Raw genomic sequence first — 12,678 nt, 5'->3', positions numbered from 1 at the left:
AATGACTAAAACAGGGATAGGAAACCTTTGGCTGTCCAGATGTTGTTGACCTTCAGTTTCCATCATCCCTGCTCAGTGGCCATGCTGCTTGGGATGGATAGGAGCTGGAGGGCAACAGTTCCACCATAAGTGAGCTAAAATATGCCTTTATTATGTCCACATATAAAGTACTTTTAAGTTCCTGATGGCCTGAATGGAGGACAAAAATATCAGCTACTTTTAGGCTTAGGCAACCACGATTCCTTGAGATGTTTGTTCCTGCAGTGTCTTGCTACTTGAAATTTAGCCATCACATGGAAAGAACCTGTGTGGCTCCTTTATCCTTAGGAACATTTTTTTCTCTCCGGAATAAACCGGAAATGGAGTGATATCTCATCTTCACAACTACCACTCTCTACACTGCACCTCACCCTGGACTGCTGCCCTTCTCATTTATCATTACATTTATACAGATAATAAGGCATAGAATAGACGTGTAAAACAAATTGTATTAATAACATAAAATGACTCAATTTTAAATGATGACAAGCTGTTATCCGCATCTACTTCTGATTTTTTATTTGCCTCTTTTTTATTAGCTTTGTTACATTTAGAGCGGGATCGTATCCAACTTAAAAGTCATACCCACTGAAATGAAGGAAGCAACGTAAGTCCTGTCCTTTTAATTTACATGGGTCTACTCTTGAGTATGATAGATGTTGGCTGTAGCCCAGAATCATTCCTCCCTTCTAAGTCACCTTGGGAGAGTTCTCGTTTTTGCATAAACGCTTTAAAATGACCATTAATAAGCAACAAGGGCAAGCCCCTTGCTGCTGTCCTACAGGCGGGCAAAGCACTGAACTCCGGGCGGAAATAGAGGAGAGCGTGATTGAAGTCACTTCCGCCCTCACGAAGGAGAGTCTGTCGTAATTCTGCTCCGCGCCGGAAGTGGGGCGTTGCTTGGCGCCGGCTACTGTTGGGAGGAAATGACGCTACGCTGCCGGAAGTAGTGTCTCATAAGGTTGTGTACGAAGGTGTGTGGTTGTTTCTGGGTCGGGGTGGGCAGGTGGGTCTGCTTCTCTTTCCTAGGTAGGGCTTGGACACCTGGCTTCCCATTTCTCCCTTTTCCCCATTTACCTGAGACGCCTGGGTTCTTTCCTTAGGCACAGCCCGTTTCCTCTATCGCTCTCCTGCTTTTGCTCCTTCAGGGCCATTTATTTATCAGTTTATTCTATTCTATGGATACCTCGCACTTCCTCTGGTAGCCTACATGGCTCTTTTCCTCCCCGTTTTATCTCCCTAACAGCCCTGTGAGGTAGGTCAGGTTGGCACAATGGCTGGCTTGGCTATGACCAGCCAACGGGATCCATGGCAGGGTGAGGATTTTAAACGTGGCTCTTCCCAGTCCGACACTTTTAATTCGGCCTGCCCCATCCTGGCGCCTTTCAGGTGTTGTTGGACTCCAGCTCCCATCAGCCACTGCATGGCCAGTGGTTAGGGATTATGGGAGTTGTAGTTCAGCAACGTCTGGAGGAGCACCAGGTTGGGGAAGGCACCTTCTAACCACTACGCGACACTACCTCTCAGCCTTTGCCTAATTTCCCCACCTCCTTTTTTTGCACCCCTAACTGAAGGAGGGAGGGGATTGCCCTTTGCATGCTCATTTAAAATGCTGTTGCAAAATAACTTTTCATTGATAAAGCTCCATCCAGGTGCTTTGCAAAGTATGAGAGGAGCGTTAACAATCTACAGATGGGCACATGAGAAATGGGAGGGAGACAGTGACTGGATAAATAGGGGAAGAATATGAGGTTTTTGTAATTAGTCCAGACTTTGGCCTCAGCCCTGACCCTATTTATCTGGGAGTATGCCCCGTGGAACTCAGTGCACCTTCTGAATCGACATGGTTAGGATTGCATTATTATTAGTTACAATAAGACTTGGGCTAGAGAGAATGTAGCACTGACCTTCCAAGGGAAAATTTTAGCATAAATGATGCTGTTATTAGCTTTGTCAGGGTAATATAGAAGGCTTTGGAGTTCTGCAGAATCCTTCAGGGAGGAAGCATTTAGTGTAGCTTGAAAACTTGCTTAGTCCCCCCCCCCCCTTGCATCAGCATCTCGGTTTCAGGGGAATCCAGTAAATCACCCTAAACAAACCATCTTTACCACAACAGTTAGAGAAATATTATTCTAGGGCCTTAAAAAATTAGGCTAATTGGACAAAGTATATTTTGTTCCTCAGGTGGTTGCTATTTACTCATGACATAAACTCATGAGAGAGCGTTCTGCATTCCTGTATTACTTTTGCACATTGTATTCTTATTGTCCTGATTTGTTTTATCCTACAGGGAATTGCAGCCTGTATTTAGAGATGAAACTAGCCATTTCTTTGTCTACGTGCATCTGTTGAGGTAGGCTGCTGCCTCTCAAAACTCCTCCTGCCCTAAAGCTGCTAGTCCCTAAGATTTAACCGCATACTAGCACCTGCTGACTAACTGTTAATTTCCTGGAATTTTGGATCTTCATCCGACTGCCACCTGACCCAGCAACTGCCCTCTTAGCTTCCTGTGGTATTGTGGTTTCAAGTCACCTGGGGAAATGGCGGACTGCTCGGCACTGCAGTTCGTCAGCCCTTATGCTTTTGAAGCCATGCAGAAAGTAGACGTCGTGCGCTTAGCGGCCCTGAGTGATCCAGAGCTCCGGTTGTTGCTGCCTTGCTTGGTGAGGATGGCCTTGTGTGCCCCGGCAGATCAGAGTCAGGGCTGGGCCCAGGACAAAAAGCTGATCCTTCGCTTGCTTTCTGGAGTGGAAGCTGTCAACTCCATCGTAGCCTTGCTGTCTGTGGACTTTCATGCTTTGGAACAGGATGCCAACAAGGAACAACAGCTTAGGTAACTAAAAGGAGCAAGCCCGGGATTGGGAACCTGAGGGGGCTTCCAGATATTGTGTGCACTCTGTCTCCCATCGGCCCCAGCCAGCACAGCCCAATAATCAGAGATAATGGGAGTTGAAGCCCAGCAGTGTTTGGAGGGCCACAAGTTTCTAGCCCTGGGTGAGGCATTTCTGGAGGGGGATGTTCTCCTTCAGTCTGTTTGATCAGCTGTGTTTCTATCCTTGCTAGGCATAAGCTTGGAGGGGGTAGTGGCGAGAGCATCTTGGTGTCTCAGCTGCAACATGGCCTCACCCTGGAGTTTGAACACAGCGATTCTCCACGGCGCCTCCGTCTTGTGCTTAGTGAACTGCTGGCAATTATGAACAAGGTGAGTTTCTTCCCTCCCTCTGCCTTAAGGAACTTCTTAATTTGTACAAGATTCTTATTTTTCTTTCCTTTTTAAATAATTGATAGGTAGATGCCCAGACTGATTTGAAGTACTTGGGCAGGGGTTTTCGGCTGTTGTTTTTTACAGTGGCGATGACAGGATCCTCCCCCTGCTAGCACAAAATTACAAAATTTCAGCTTACCGCTGAAATGAATAAAGTTGGGGTGGGTAAAATAACCAAAGTGGATTTTGCGTGAAAGGGTTGTGAGCTCAGTTCAGGTTTGGTGGTCTCACAGATTTCAAGTAATGAGAGGTCCAAGAATGCAAGAATAACAGGGGTCCAAGTAATGGTTTGACGAAACTGTGGGAAGCAGTGGAATACAGGAGTGCCTGGTGTGCTCTGGTCCAGGGGGTCACGAAGAGTCGGACACGACTAAACGACTAAACAACAACAAACAAAATGAGAGGTCCAAGATTTTTTTTTGGCAAACTGGGATTTGTTTATTGATTTTATAAATAGGAAGGAATCTGGTAGAACGGTTCCAACTACATATAAAACGGTGTGGTCTTTTTAAGGGTAAGCAGGATCAACTGAAGAAGCGTTAGATAAATTGACACATGGATCTCATTACTGGAGTCATTTTTTTTTGTTATAGGTATTTAAAAAGAAGGAAAACAGTAAAAGAAAAAAATAGAACTATATGTATTATACCAGGTCAAACAGAAGATTCTTTATTTCTATTTGTAGAATTCATTGTGCTGTAAATAAATGTAATCTGAATTCTGAAGGGGGGGTTATTTACATTTATAATATGGTTTGGTATGAGGATTTTTTAAAATGGTAGTTAGAATAAATTTCCTGGACTCAGATCAGCATTATTTAATATTCAGCCTATATCTTTTGCACCAGCCTTTAGTTGGTTGGTGGATTTTGGGCTACCAGTAAAACGAAGAAAGAAGATCCCGCAAGCCTGAACATCTGCCCTCCCTGGATGTTTGGTTCTCAGGCCTCACAACTGGTGTGTGTTCTGTTTTAAAGCGCCTCTCTAAATACAACTTTTCTTTGCAGGTGGCCGAGGCCAACTGTGAGTTTTTTTTCAAGTCGTCGGAGCTGTTTGAGAGCCCTGTTTATTTGGAGGAAGCCGCTGATGTCCTCTGCATCCTTCAAGCCGGTGTGTGCTCTTTGAAGTCGTAACTGCTTCTTAAAATTCAATTGAGTCCAAATAAATGACTTGTTCTCAAGCTGTGTGATGAGGCCACCTTGTGCTCCTTGGAGCAAAGGTGGGATATAAATGTAATGCTAATAATAATAATAATAATAAATAATAATAATTAATAATATTGTGGCACAGAATGAAATTTCCTCTCCACTGGGCGGAACTCCACAATTGCTGCCAGTGAGAGGGTCCTTCTCTCCAGAAGTATTCACAAATGCTCTCCCGATTTAACTCTCAGGACTGAAAGTTGTCGGTGGCCGTTGCTAATATTTTAAAACTATTTCAATTCAGAACTCCCATCGCTCTTGCCTATTGTGGATGTGGCTGAAGCTTTGCTGCATGTGAAGAACGGCGCTTGGTTCCTCTGTCTCTTAGTGGCCAATGTTCCTGACAGCTTTAACGAAGGTAAGCTACACAATTCATAGGCAAACTCATTCTCTGATTGCGGTTCCTTTTGTGTAGCCAAAACAGCACCATCCAAGCACAGGTGGGGAGGACTCGGCAGAATTGGGGGGACCCCAGGGGCATATGGGAAGCTCAAAAACCGCCCAACGCAGACTGATTATGCTCAGTGGGCGTGGAAATGCTGATAGACTCAGGGTGAGGGGAGTGGGTCGAAACGGAGTGTTTTGCAAAAGGGTATGGTTGGCTGGAGCCCTGAGTAGGGGGAACACTGTGCACTGCAACAGATCTCACTTGTCTACTGTAATTTACAGCTTTCTTTTACTTCAAATCACAGAAAGACACAAACACTATCTATTACCAGTGCCAGCTACCTGGGGAAGAGGTTGTGGCCAGTTGCTGGCAGCTGCCGTTTTATAGATGGCAGTGGGGCACATAAATTGCCATTAGCAATTTGCAGCTTCCTCTTCCTTTACAAGCCATATTTCTGTTATTGACTTTCTCCACTGAGTGCCTTCCGGAGGTTTTCCAGACTACAGATCAGCCCCAGCCAGCTCAACTGTACTAAATCCAGACACTTGCATAGGCCTGTGGTACCCAACACTCCTGAGTGCCGGGTTTGTGCATAAAATAAAATTAGATCGAATGACAAAGAAGCAATTTGGCTTCTGAACACATTTAGCTTAGGTGAGATCCCCCCCCCCCCCGAGAAGAGAGATTTGCCGAGTCTTTGAATAACCAATAGCCGCTAGGAAATTTTGACGTGGCGTTGTAACATTTTAAAATAGACAGGGTTTTGCAAAGAAGAAGCAGTTTATGTCCGATGCTGAGGGGTTGTCAGATAGCAGAGGTGGTTGCTCACGAGTAACCAGGCAGGACTCCGACCTGTCTTTTACAGGCTTTATTAGGTGTAAAAACTATTTACAGTGCAGAACTCCAGAGTTCATGTCTGCCTCAATCGTTAGCAGAATCGTTAGCAGTGCTTGTTTCCGGGACCTCCCCCAACATAAAAGTCTCATTACGCCCAGCCTTTTCCTTCCCTCTTTGCGCTTTAGATTTCTGCGCAGGGTGGGCGACGGAAGGGGCGTTCTTCCCTCCTGGCCGGCTTAGCCAGGAGCGGTGCTGAGGCTCCCCCCAGCATCCTCTGGCCCTTTCACCTCTTCCCCACTGGAGGTGGGGCTTTCCTCATCACCGGAAGAGGAACCGCTTCGCAAGATTTTCGGAGGCTCCCTGCAACACAACTGCCCCTCTGTTTCCCGCCGCTGTTCCAATGGCAGTTCCCTGACAGGGGTCATAACCAATAACACACAGTAACGCCCATCTCCCTTTGGCTGGTTTCAGTGTGCAGGGGCTTGATCAAGAACGGCGAGCGGCAGGACGAGGAAAGCTTTGGAGGCCGCCGCAGGACAGAGGCTCTCCGCCAACTCTGCAAGATGAACCCTTCCCAGGCGCTGAGAGTCCGAGGCATGGTGGTAAGTCTTTGCAAAAGAGGCAGGTGGGCCGACTGAAAGTGAGCTTTGGGTTGCTGGTGGGGTGTCCGTAATGGCTGGGAGACCCGTAGGCTGTTCAGGAAAGAGCAGGGCTGGGATCTCCATGGAGGGCGGGAGATCCAGTGGCTCTCTTGGATGCATGTAGTGGCTCAGTGTTGTATTTTTAACAGGCAAAACGACATCAACTCCATACTACAACTACTATCGTCAGCTGTCTAAGCAAAGGACTGCATGGCAGGGCCTGCACATTGCCACCTGCTGATTCCTAGATATGATATTTGGGTGGGTGAAGGGGTCTTAAGGGGGCTTCCAGGACTGCTCCTCATCCAGGGCAAGGCAGCCAGAATTGCCACAGACATCCGCTGCAACTTGAAGAATTTGTGCTTGAGCTTTGTTTTCCCCTACTCCCTCTCCTTTCCGTTTCCTTGCTCGTCGTGTCTTTTTTATTATGTGCCTGCGGGCAGGGATGGCCAGAGAACCAATTTTTATAAGTTGCTCTAAGAGCCTTTTTGGCTTAAACTGGGGCAGGGTATAAATGCTGTAGATAAAGGATGTCATTGGTTCCTGTCCCTTTTGTGTCTACACGTCTGGTTGGGGGAATCTCCTTCCAAATTAAATATTTTTTATTTATGTATTAAATTCATTTACTGCCCTTTGTCTGAGGATCACAAGGATTTGCAAGTATAAAAACACAAAAGACACGTAGCATGATCACGAGAAAGACAATACCACCCTGCGCCCAGATTTAAAAGGCTGAACAAACACCTGAGCAAGTGTGGCTTTTTCCACTTTCTGTTTCTTTTTGGGTCAGGTGGAAGAGTGCCACTTACCTGGACTTGGTGTTGGTTTAACTCTGGACCACACAAAGAACGAGTCTTCGGAGGACAGTGTCAGTGATCTAGTCTGCTTTGTCAGCGGCTTGCTGCTGGGGACCAACGCCAAAGTCCGGACTTGGTTTGGGACTTTTATCCGGAACGGGCAGCAGGTGAGTGTTGCTGACATTGCCTTTCCTTGGGGTCCTGGTGCTTTAATTAGCTACGTCATAGAATCATAGAGTTGGAATAGGCCACAAGGGCCATCGAGTCCAACCCCCTGCCAAGCAGGAAACACCATGAGAATGTATGTGAATTCCAGAGGTTCTCATGCTGCTTTGGAAAAGAGTGGAATTTTATGGATTCGGCTCAAAATGCAAACCGAATCAGAATATCTGCTCCATCCCTCACTCTGACTCGCATGGGAACCTAAAGCCTTGCTGTTGTCCCAAAGAGAGAGCTCTGTATGGTGTAATAGGTAGAGTGTTGGACTAGGACCTGGGAGACCAGGGTTTGAATCCCCACCCAGCATGAAGCTCACTGGGTCACCTGGGAGTCAGTCCATGTCTCTCAGCCTAAGCTGCCTCACAGGGTTGTCGTGAGGATAAAATGCGGAAGGGAGGATAATATGCACTACCTTGAGCTCTTTGAAGGAAAAAGTAGTATATAAAAGTAGGAAATATAAAGTTATATATAACTTTCATATATGTAAAAGGTGTGTGTGTGTGAGAGAGAGAGAGAGAGAATTGTTGTGTTTTAAATGAATTTGCCAATGTTTTATAGATAGTATATAAATCTAAGAATTAAAAAGAACTATACAGTGTGTGTGTGTGTGTGTGTGTGTGTGTGTGTGTGCGCGCGAGCGTGTATGAATTTGACAATGTTTCACTGAAATTTGTTAATGGTATAAGGTATTTATGTTTTTAAACGCAAGTCCCTTGAACTGTAACAAACAGCTAGCAAGTCTAGCAATAGCAAGAATATCTGTTTTGAAAACAGAGCTTTAGAGCTTTTTAAAAAGGACCGCTGACAGTTAAGTCCAGTTGCAAACAACTCTGGGGTTGCGGCACTCATCTCGTTTTACTGGCCGAGGGAGCCAATGTTTGTCCGCAGACATCTTCCGGTTAATGTGGCTAGCATGACTAAGCCACTTCTGGCGAACCAGAGCAGTGCACAGAAACGCCGTTTACCTTCCCACCGGAGCGGTACCTATTTATCTACTTGCACTTTGACATGCTTTCGAACTGCTAGGTTGGCAGGAGCAGCGACCGAGCAACGGGAGCTTACCTCGTCGCGGGGATTCGAACTGCCGACCTTCCGAACGGCAAGCCCTAGGCTCAGTGTGGCACTTTTTGAGCTTTTAAGGGAAGCTAAAGGGGGTGGGAATGAGTGTGTATCGGAAGCTGTTAAGGCCTTTGCCAAGGATTGAGCTGTTTTTGCTGGGATTGCCGTCTCGTGACGTTTCCTCCTTTCTCCTGCGCAGAGGAAGAGGGAGACGGTCAGCTCGGTGCTCTGGCAGATGCGTCGCCAGCTGCTCCTGGAACTGATGGGGATCCTGCCCACTGTCCGCAGCATGCATGTGCCGGAAGAGGCGGAGGCGGACATGGAGCCCAACGTCTCCGTGTACTCGGGGCTGAAGGAGGAGCACGTGGTCAAAGCCAGCGCCCTCCTGCGTCTCTACTGCGCTCTGATGGGCATCGCGGGGCTGAAGTAAGCACTTTGGGGCGTTCTTTTGTCGGCTTGTATGTACAGAAGCACACACAAGAAAATAGCACTCGTCAAGGATGACATTCAGGTGGCATGATAATAATAATATAATAATAATAATTTATTATTTATACCCTGCCCATCTGGCTAGGCTTCCCCAGCCACTCTGGGCGACTTCCAACCAAATATTAAAATACAGTAATACATCAAACATTAAAAGCTTTCCTAAACAGGGCTGCCTTCAGATGTCTTCTAAAAGTTTGGTAGTTGTTATTCTCTTTGACATCTGGTGGGAGGGCATTCCATAGGGCGGGCGCCACCACCGAGAAGGCCTTCTGCCTGGTTCCCTGTAACTTGGCTTCTCGCAGTGAAGGAACTGCCAGAAGGCCCTTGGCACTGGAGCTCAGTGTCCGGGCAGAACGATGGGGGTGGAGACGCTCCAGATATACTGGACCGAGGCCATTTAGGGCTTTAAAGGTCAGCACCAACACTTTGAATTGTTCTCCGAAACGTACTGGGAGCCAATGTAAGTCTTTCAAGACCGGTGTTATGTGGTCTCGGCAGCTGCTCCCAGTCACCAGTCTAGCTGCCGCATTCTGGATTAGTTGTAGTTTCTGGGTCAGCTTCAAAGATAGCCCCAGCGCACTGCAGTAGTCCAAGCGGGAGATAACCAGAGCATGCACTACTCTGGCGAGACAGTCTGCGGGCAGGTAGGGTCTCAGCCTGAGTACCAGATGGAGCTGGTAAACTGCTGCCCTGGACACAGAATTGACCTGTGCCTCCATGGACAGCTGTGAGTCCAAAATGACTCCCAGGCTGCGCACCTGGTCCTTCAGGGGCACAGTTACCACATTCAGGACCAGGGAGTCCTCCACACCCACCCGCCCCCTGTCCCCCCAAAACAGTACATAACAGTTGTAATCATTACTAAGGTACCTGGAATGAGGGTAATGCAGTTTCTCCCAAATCAGCCTTGTTATTTGCAGATTTGGGCCCTGTTTGCCTTACAGTTTGGGGCTGACCCATCCACATTACACATTTAAAACTCTTATCATACCACTTTAAACACTAATGGCTCCCCCCAAAGAATTATGGGACCTGTAGTCTGTTAAAGTTCCTGAGAGTTGTTAGGAGACCCCTGTTCCCCTCACTGGCCTACAAGTCCCAGAGTTCCCTGGGATGAGGGATTGATTGTTAAACCTCTCTGGGAATTATAGCTCTCTGAAGGAGAAATTGGGGTCTCTCTCGCCTGCCTCTGATCAAGGAGGCTGAGCATAGCCATCGTAGCTAGTAGCCTTTTCCTTTGCAGATATGCCCAACTCCTCTCTTAAAGCCATCCAAATTGGTGGCTGTTACTCTGCCTCTTGTGGGAGGGAGTTCCACAGTTGCCACGAATCGCTGAGTGACAGAAATTTGTTTTGTTCATCCTGAATCTTCTGCAGGCTGATAACTTTTATTGAGGGCTTGTGACTCACGTAAATGTTTGCGCCTGCCCCCCAACCCCCTGCATCTGTGAAGAAAATGCTTTCTTGTTCTGATGAGACGGCGGGGCTCTCTCTTTGTCTTGTTGGTGTCCAGGCCGACGGACGAGGAGGCTGAGCAGTTGCTCCAGCTCATGACCAGCCGCCCCCCGGCCACTCCAGCCGGCGTCCGCTTTGTCTCGCTCTCCTTCTGCATGCTCCTGGCCTTCTCCACGCTTGTCAGGTACCCTTTCGACGGCAGGCGGAGGAACCCTTTTGTCACTGGGGGGGGGGGAGAAAATGCGGGGACGACGACATGGGCCAAGCATTGTTTCAAAGCTCTCCCATTCCCACCTGCAGAAGACGTTAGACCATGGGTAGGCAAACTAATCGCCTTCTAAATCCGGCAGAGGGTCTGGGAATCAGTGTTTTTACATGAGTAGAACGTGTCCTTTTATTTAAAATGCACCTCTGGGTTATTTGTGGGGCATAGGAATTCGTTCATTCCCCACCCCAAAATAAATAGTCCGGCCCCCAACAAGGTCTTAGGGACAGTGCACCGGCCCCCTGCTGAAAAAGTTTGCTGACCCCTGTTAGACGTCCTGCCTTGCAGAAGCCTTTAGGACTTGTTGACCCATTAATAACATCCAGCATTTTCCCAGGGGTGAAAGTTTGGGTAGAAGAAGGCAATTGGTTTTATTGCAGAGTTATCGCCGCATGCAGGATTGTGGGTGATGGGGTGAAGCTACAGGTAGTAGTAGTAGTAGTAGTAATAATAATAATAATAATAATAAATTTATTATTTATACCCTGCCCATCTGGCTGGGTTTCCCCAGCCACTCTGGGTGGCTCCCAACATAATAATAATAATAATAATAATAATAATAATAATAATAATAATAATAATAATAAAGGAGGTAAGGAGAAGAGTCCCTGCTTGCCATTGGCTGAGCTGCCCTGATGTCAGAGAGGCAGGGCCTATTCTATTTTAGATTCCTCTGCTATCTGAGGCTAGGGAGGCAGAAGAGGCAGATGATAGTGCTTTTGGGGTAAGCAAGAGTGATTGGTTGTAGTGCCTCGCTATGAAACGCCTTCCCTGCATCAGTCAGTCAGCCATCACCTACCCTTTTTAATATTTAGGATCAAGTGGGGGAGGGGAAGTTACTGCCCTTCTAGTTTCTTAGTTAGGTTTTTATTGTAGTATTATTATTAGCCCCATCTGGCTGGGTATCCCCAGCTGCTCTGGGTGGCTTCTAAGACATATTAAAATATAATAAAATGTCAGACATTGAAAACTTCCTAATACAGGACCGGCTTCAGATGTCTTCTGAAAGTTGTGGAGTTCTTTATCTCCTGGACATCTGATGGGATGGCCTGGCTCGGTATAATAACATAAAACAATGGGGACTAGTTGACTCTTTCATCTGCATCTATAATGGGAACATCTTTTTTTATGTAGCACTCCTGAACAGGAGCAGCTGATGGTGATGTGGTTGAGCTGGATGATCAAAGAAGAAGCTTATTTTGAAAGGTGAGAAGAGAGCGGGCCTTTTTCTGCTTTCCCTGGGAAAAATTATGCAGCCCCTGAGGTGTTTTCAATAATAATAATAATGATGATGATGATGATGATGATGTCCTCGTTGTCAACTCTCCTCCTCCTCCCGTCTCCTGTTCCAACAGCACTTCTGGGGTATCAGCATCCTTTGGCGAGATGCTGCTCTTGGTTGCCATGTATTTCCATAGCAACCAACTCAGCGCTATCATCGACTTGGTCTGCTCCACTCTGGGGATGAAGGTAAGCGCTCCTGCCTTGTGCAGAGGCATCCTTCTTTGAATTCTCCTCCTGCAGAATGCTGGACGTAATGGGCCATTGGCCTGACCCAGCCGGCTCTTACGCATGTAACCCTTTTGTTTCAGATTGTTATTAAGCCGAGTTCTCTGAGCCGCATGAAGACCATCTTCACGCAGGAGATTTTCACGGAACAGGTGACCCGGCCCATTCCACGCTCAGCCTGTGTGGCTGTGTTGCAAAACGCCTTTGAAAAACTGCCCTGCTGTTTTTCTGTCTATTTAGACCTCTCCTTCCTTTCCTTTTCTCCCACCCTACCCTGGCTCTTCCAGCTACTTTCCCTTCTCATCCTACCCCTCCCTCCTCTCTTGTTTCTTCTTCTTTACTTCTGGGGAAGTAAATGACAGGGCTCCGTTGCAGCAGCAGCAGCAGCAACAACAACAATTGTATTATATATCCCCCGCCACTCTGGGCAGCTTACAGCTCATAATTTTTTTAAAGACATTAGATATTAAAAGCTTCCCTAAACAGGGCTGCCTTCAGATGTCTTCTAAAAGTCA

General features: G+C 47.0%; 1 protein-coding gene and 1 long non-coding RNA gene across 5 annotated transcripts in view; one reads left to right on the top strand and one right to left on the bottom strand.

Moving 5' to 3' along the window:
- Window positions 1-12,678, bottom strand: part of LOC308574419 — a 198,239-nt gene that overhangs the window by 115,711 nt on the left and 69,850 nt on the right. The gene's annotated exons all lie outside the window — the stretch shown is intronic.
- INTS2 (integrator complex subunit 2) overlaps window positions 939-12,678 on the top strand; it is a 29,895-nt gene continuing 18,155 nt past the window's right edge. The window contains exons 1-12 of one of the 4 annotated variants that reach the window (XM_081171979.1): window positions 939-1,013; window positions 2,330-2,872; window positions 3,103-3,241; window positions 4,311-4,413; window positions 4,750-4,863; window positions 6,202-6,332; window positions 7,162-7,335; window positions 8,646-8,872; window positions 10,448-10,573; window positions 11,789-11,860; window positions 12,010-12,124; window positions 12,247-12,315. In XM_081171979.1, coding sequence (XP_081028105.1) covers window positions 2,580-2,872; window positions 3,103-3,241; window positions 4,311-4,413; window positions 4,750-4,863; window positions 6,202-6,332; window positions 7,162-7,335; window positions 8,646-8,872; window positions 10,448-10,573; window positions 11,789-11,860; window positions 12,010-12,124; window positions 12,247-12,315 — 1,563 coding nt within the window. In that variant the 5' untranslated portion in view covers window positions 939-1,013; window positions 2,330-2,579. The other 3 variants (XM_081171982.1, XM_081171980.1, XM_081171981.1) reach the window with 3 other exon arrangements.

Source organism: Podarcis bocagei (assembly GCF_964188305.1).
Source record: "Podarcis bocagei genome assembly, chromosome: 15".
Classification (NCBI taxonomy): Eukaryota; Metazoa; Chordata; class Lepidosauria; order Squamata; family Lacertidae; genus Podarcis; species Podarcis bocagei.
This window is presented reverse-complemented; position numbering and strand designations above follow the sequence as displayed.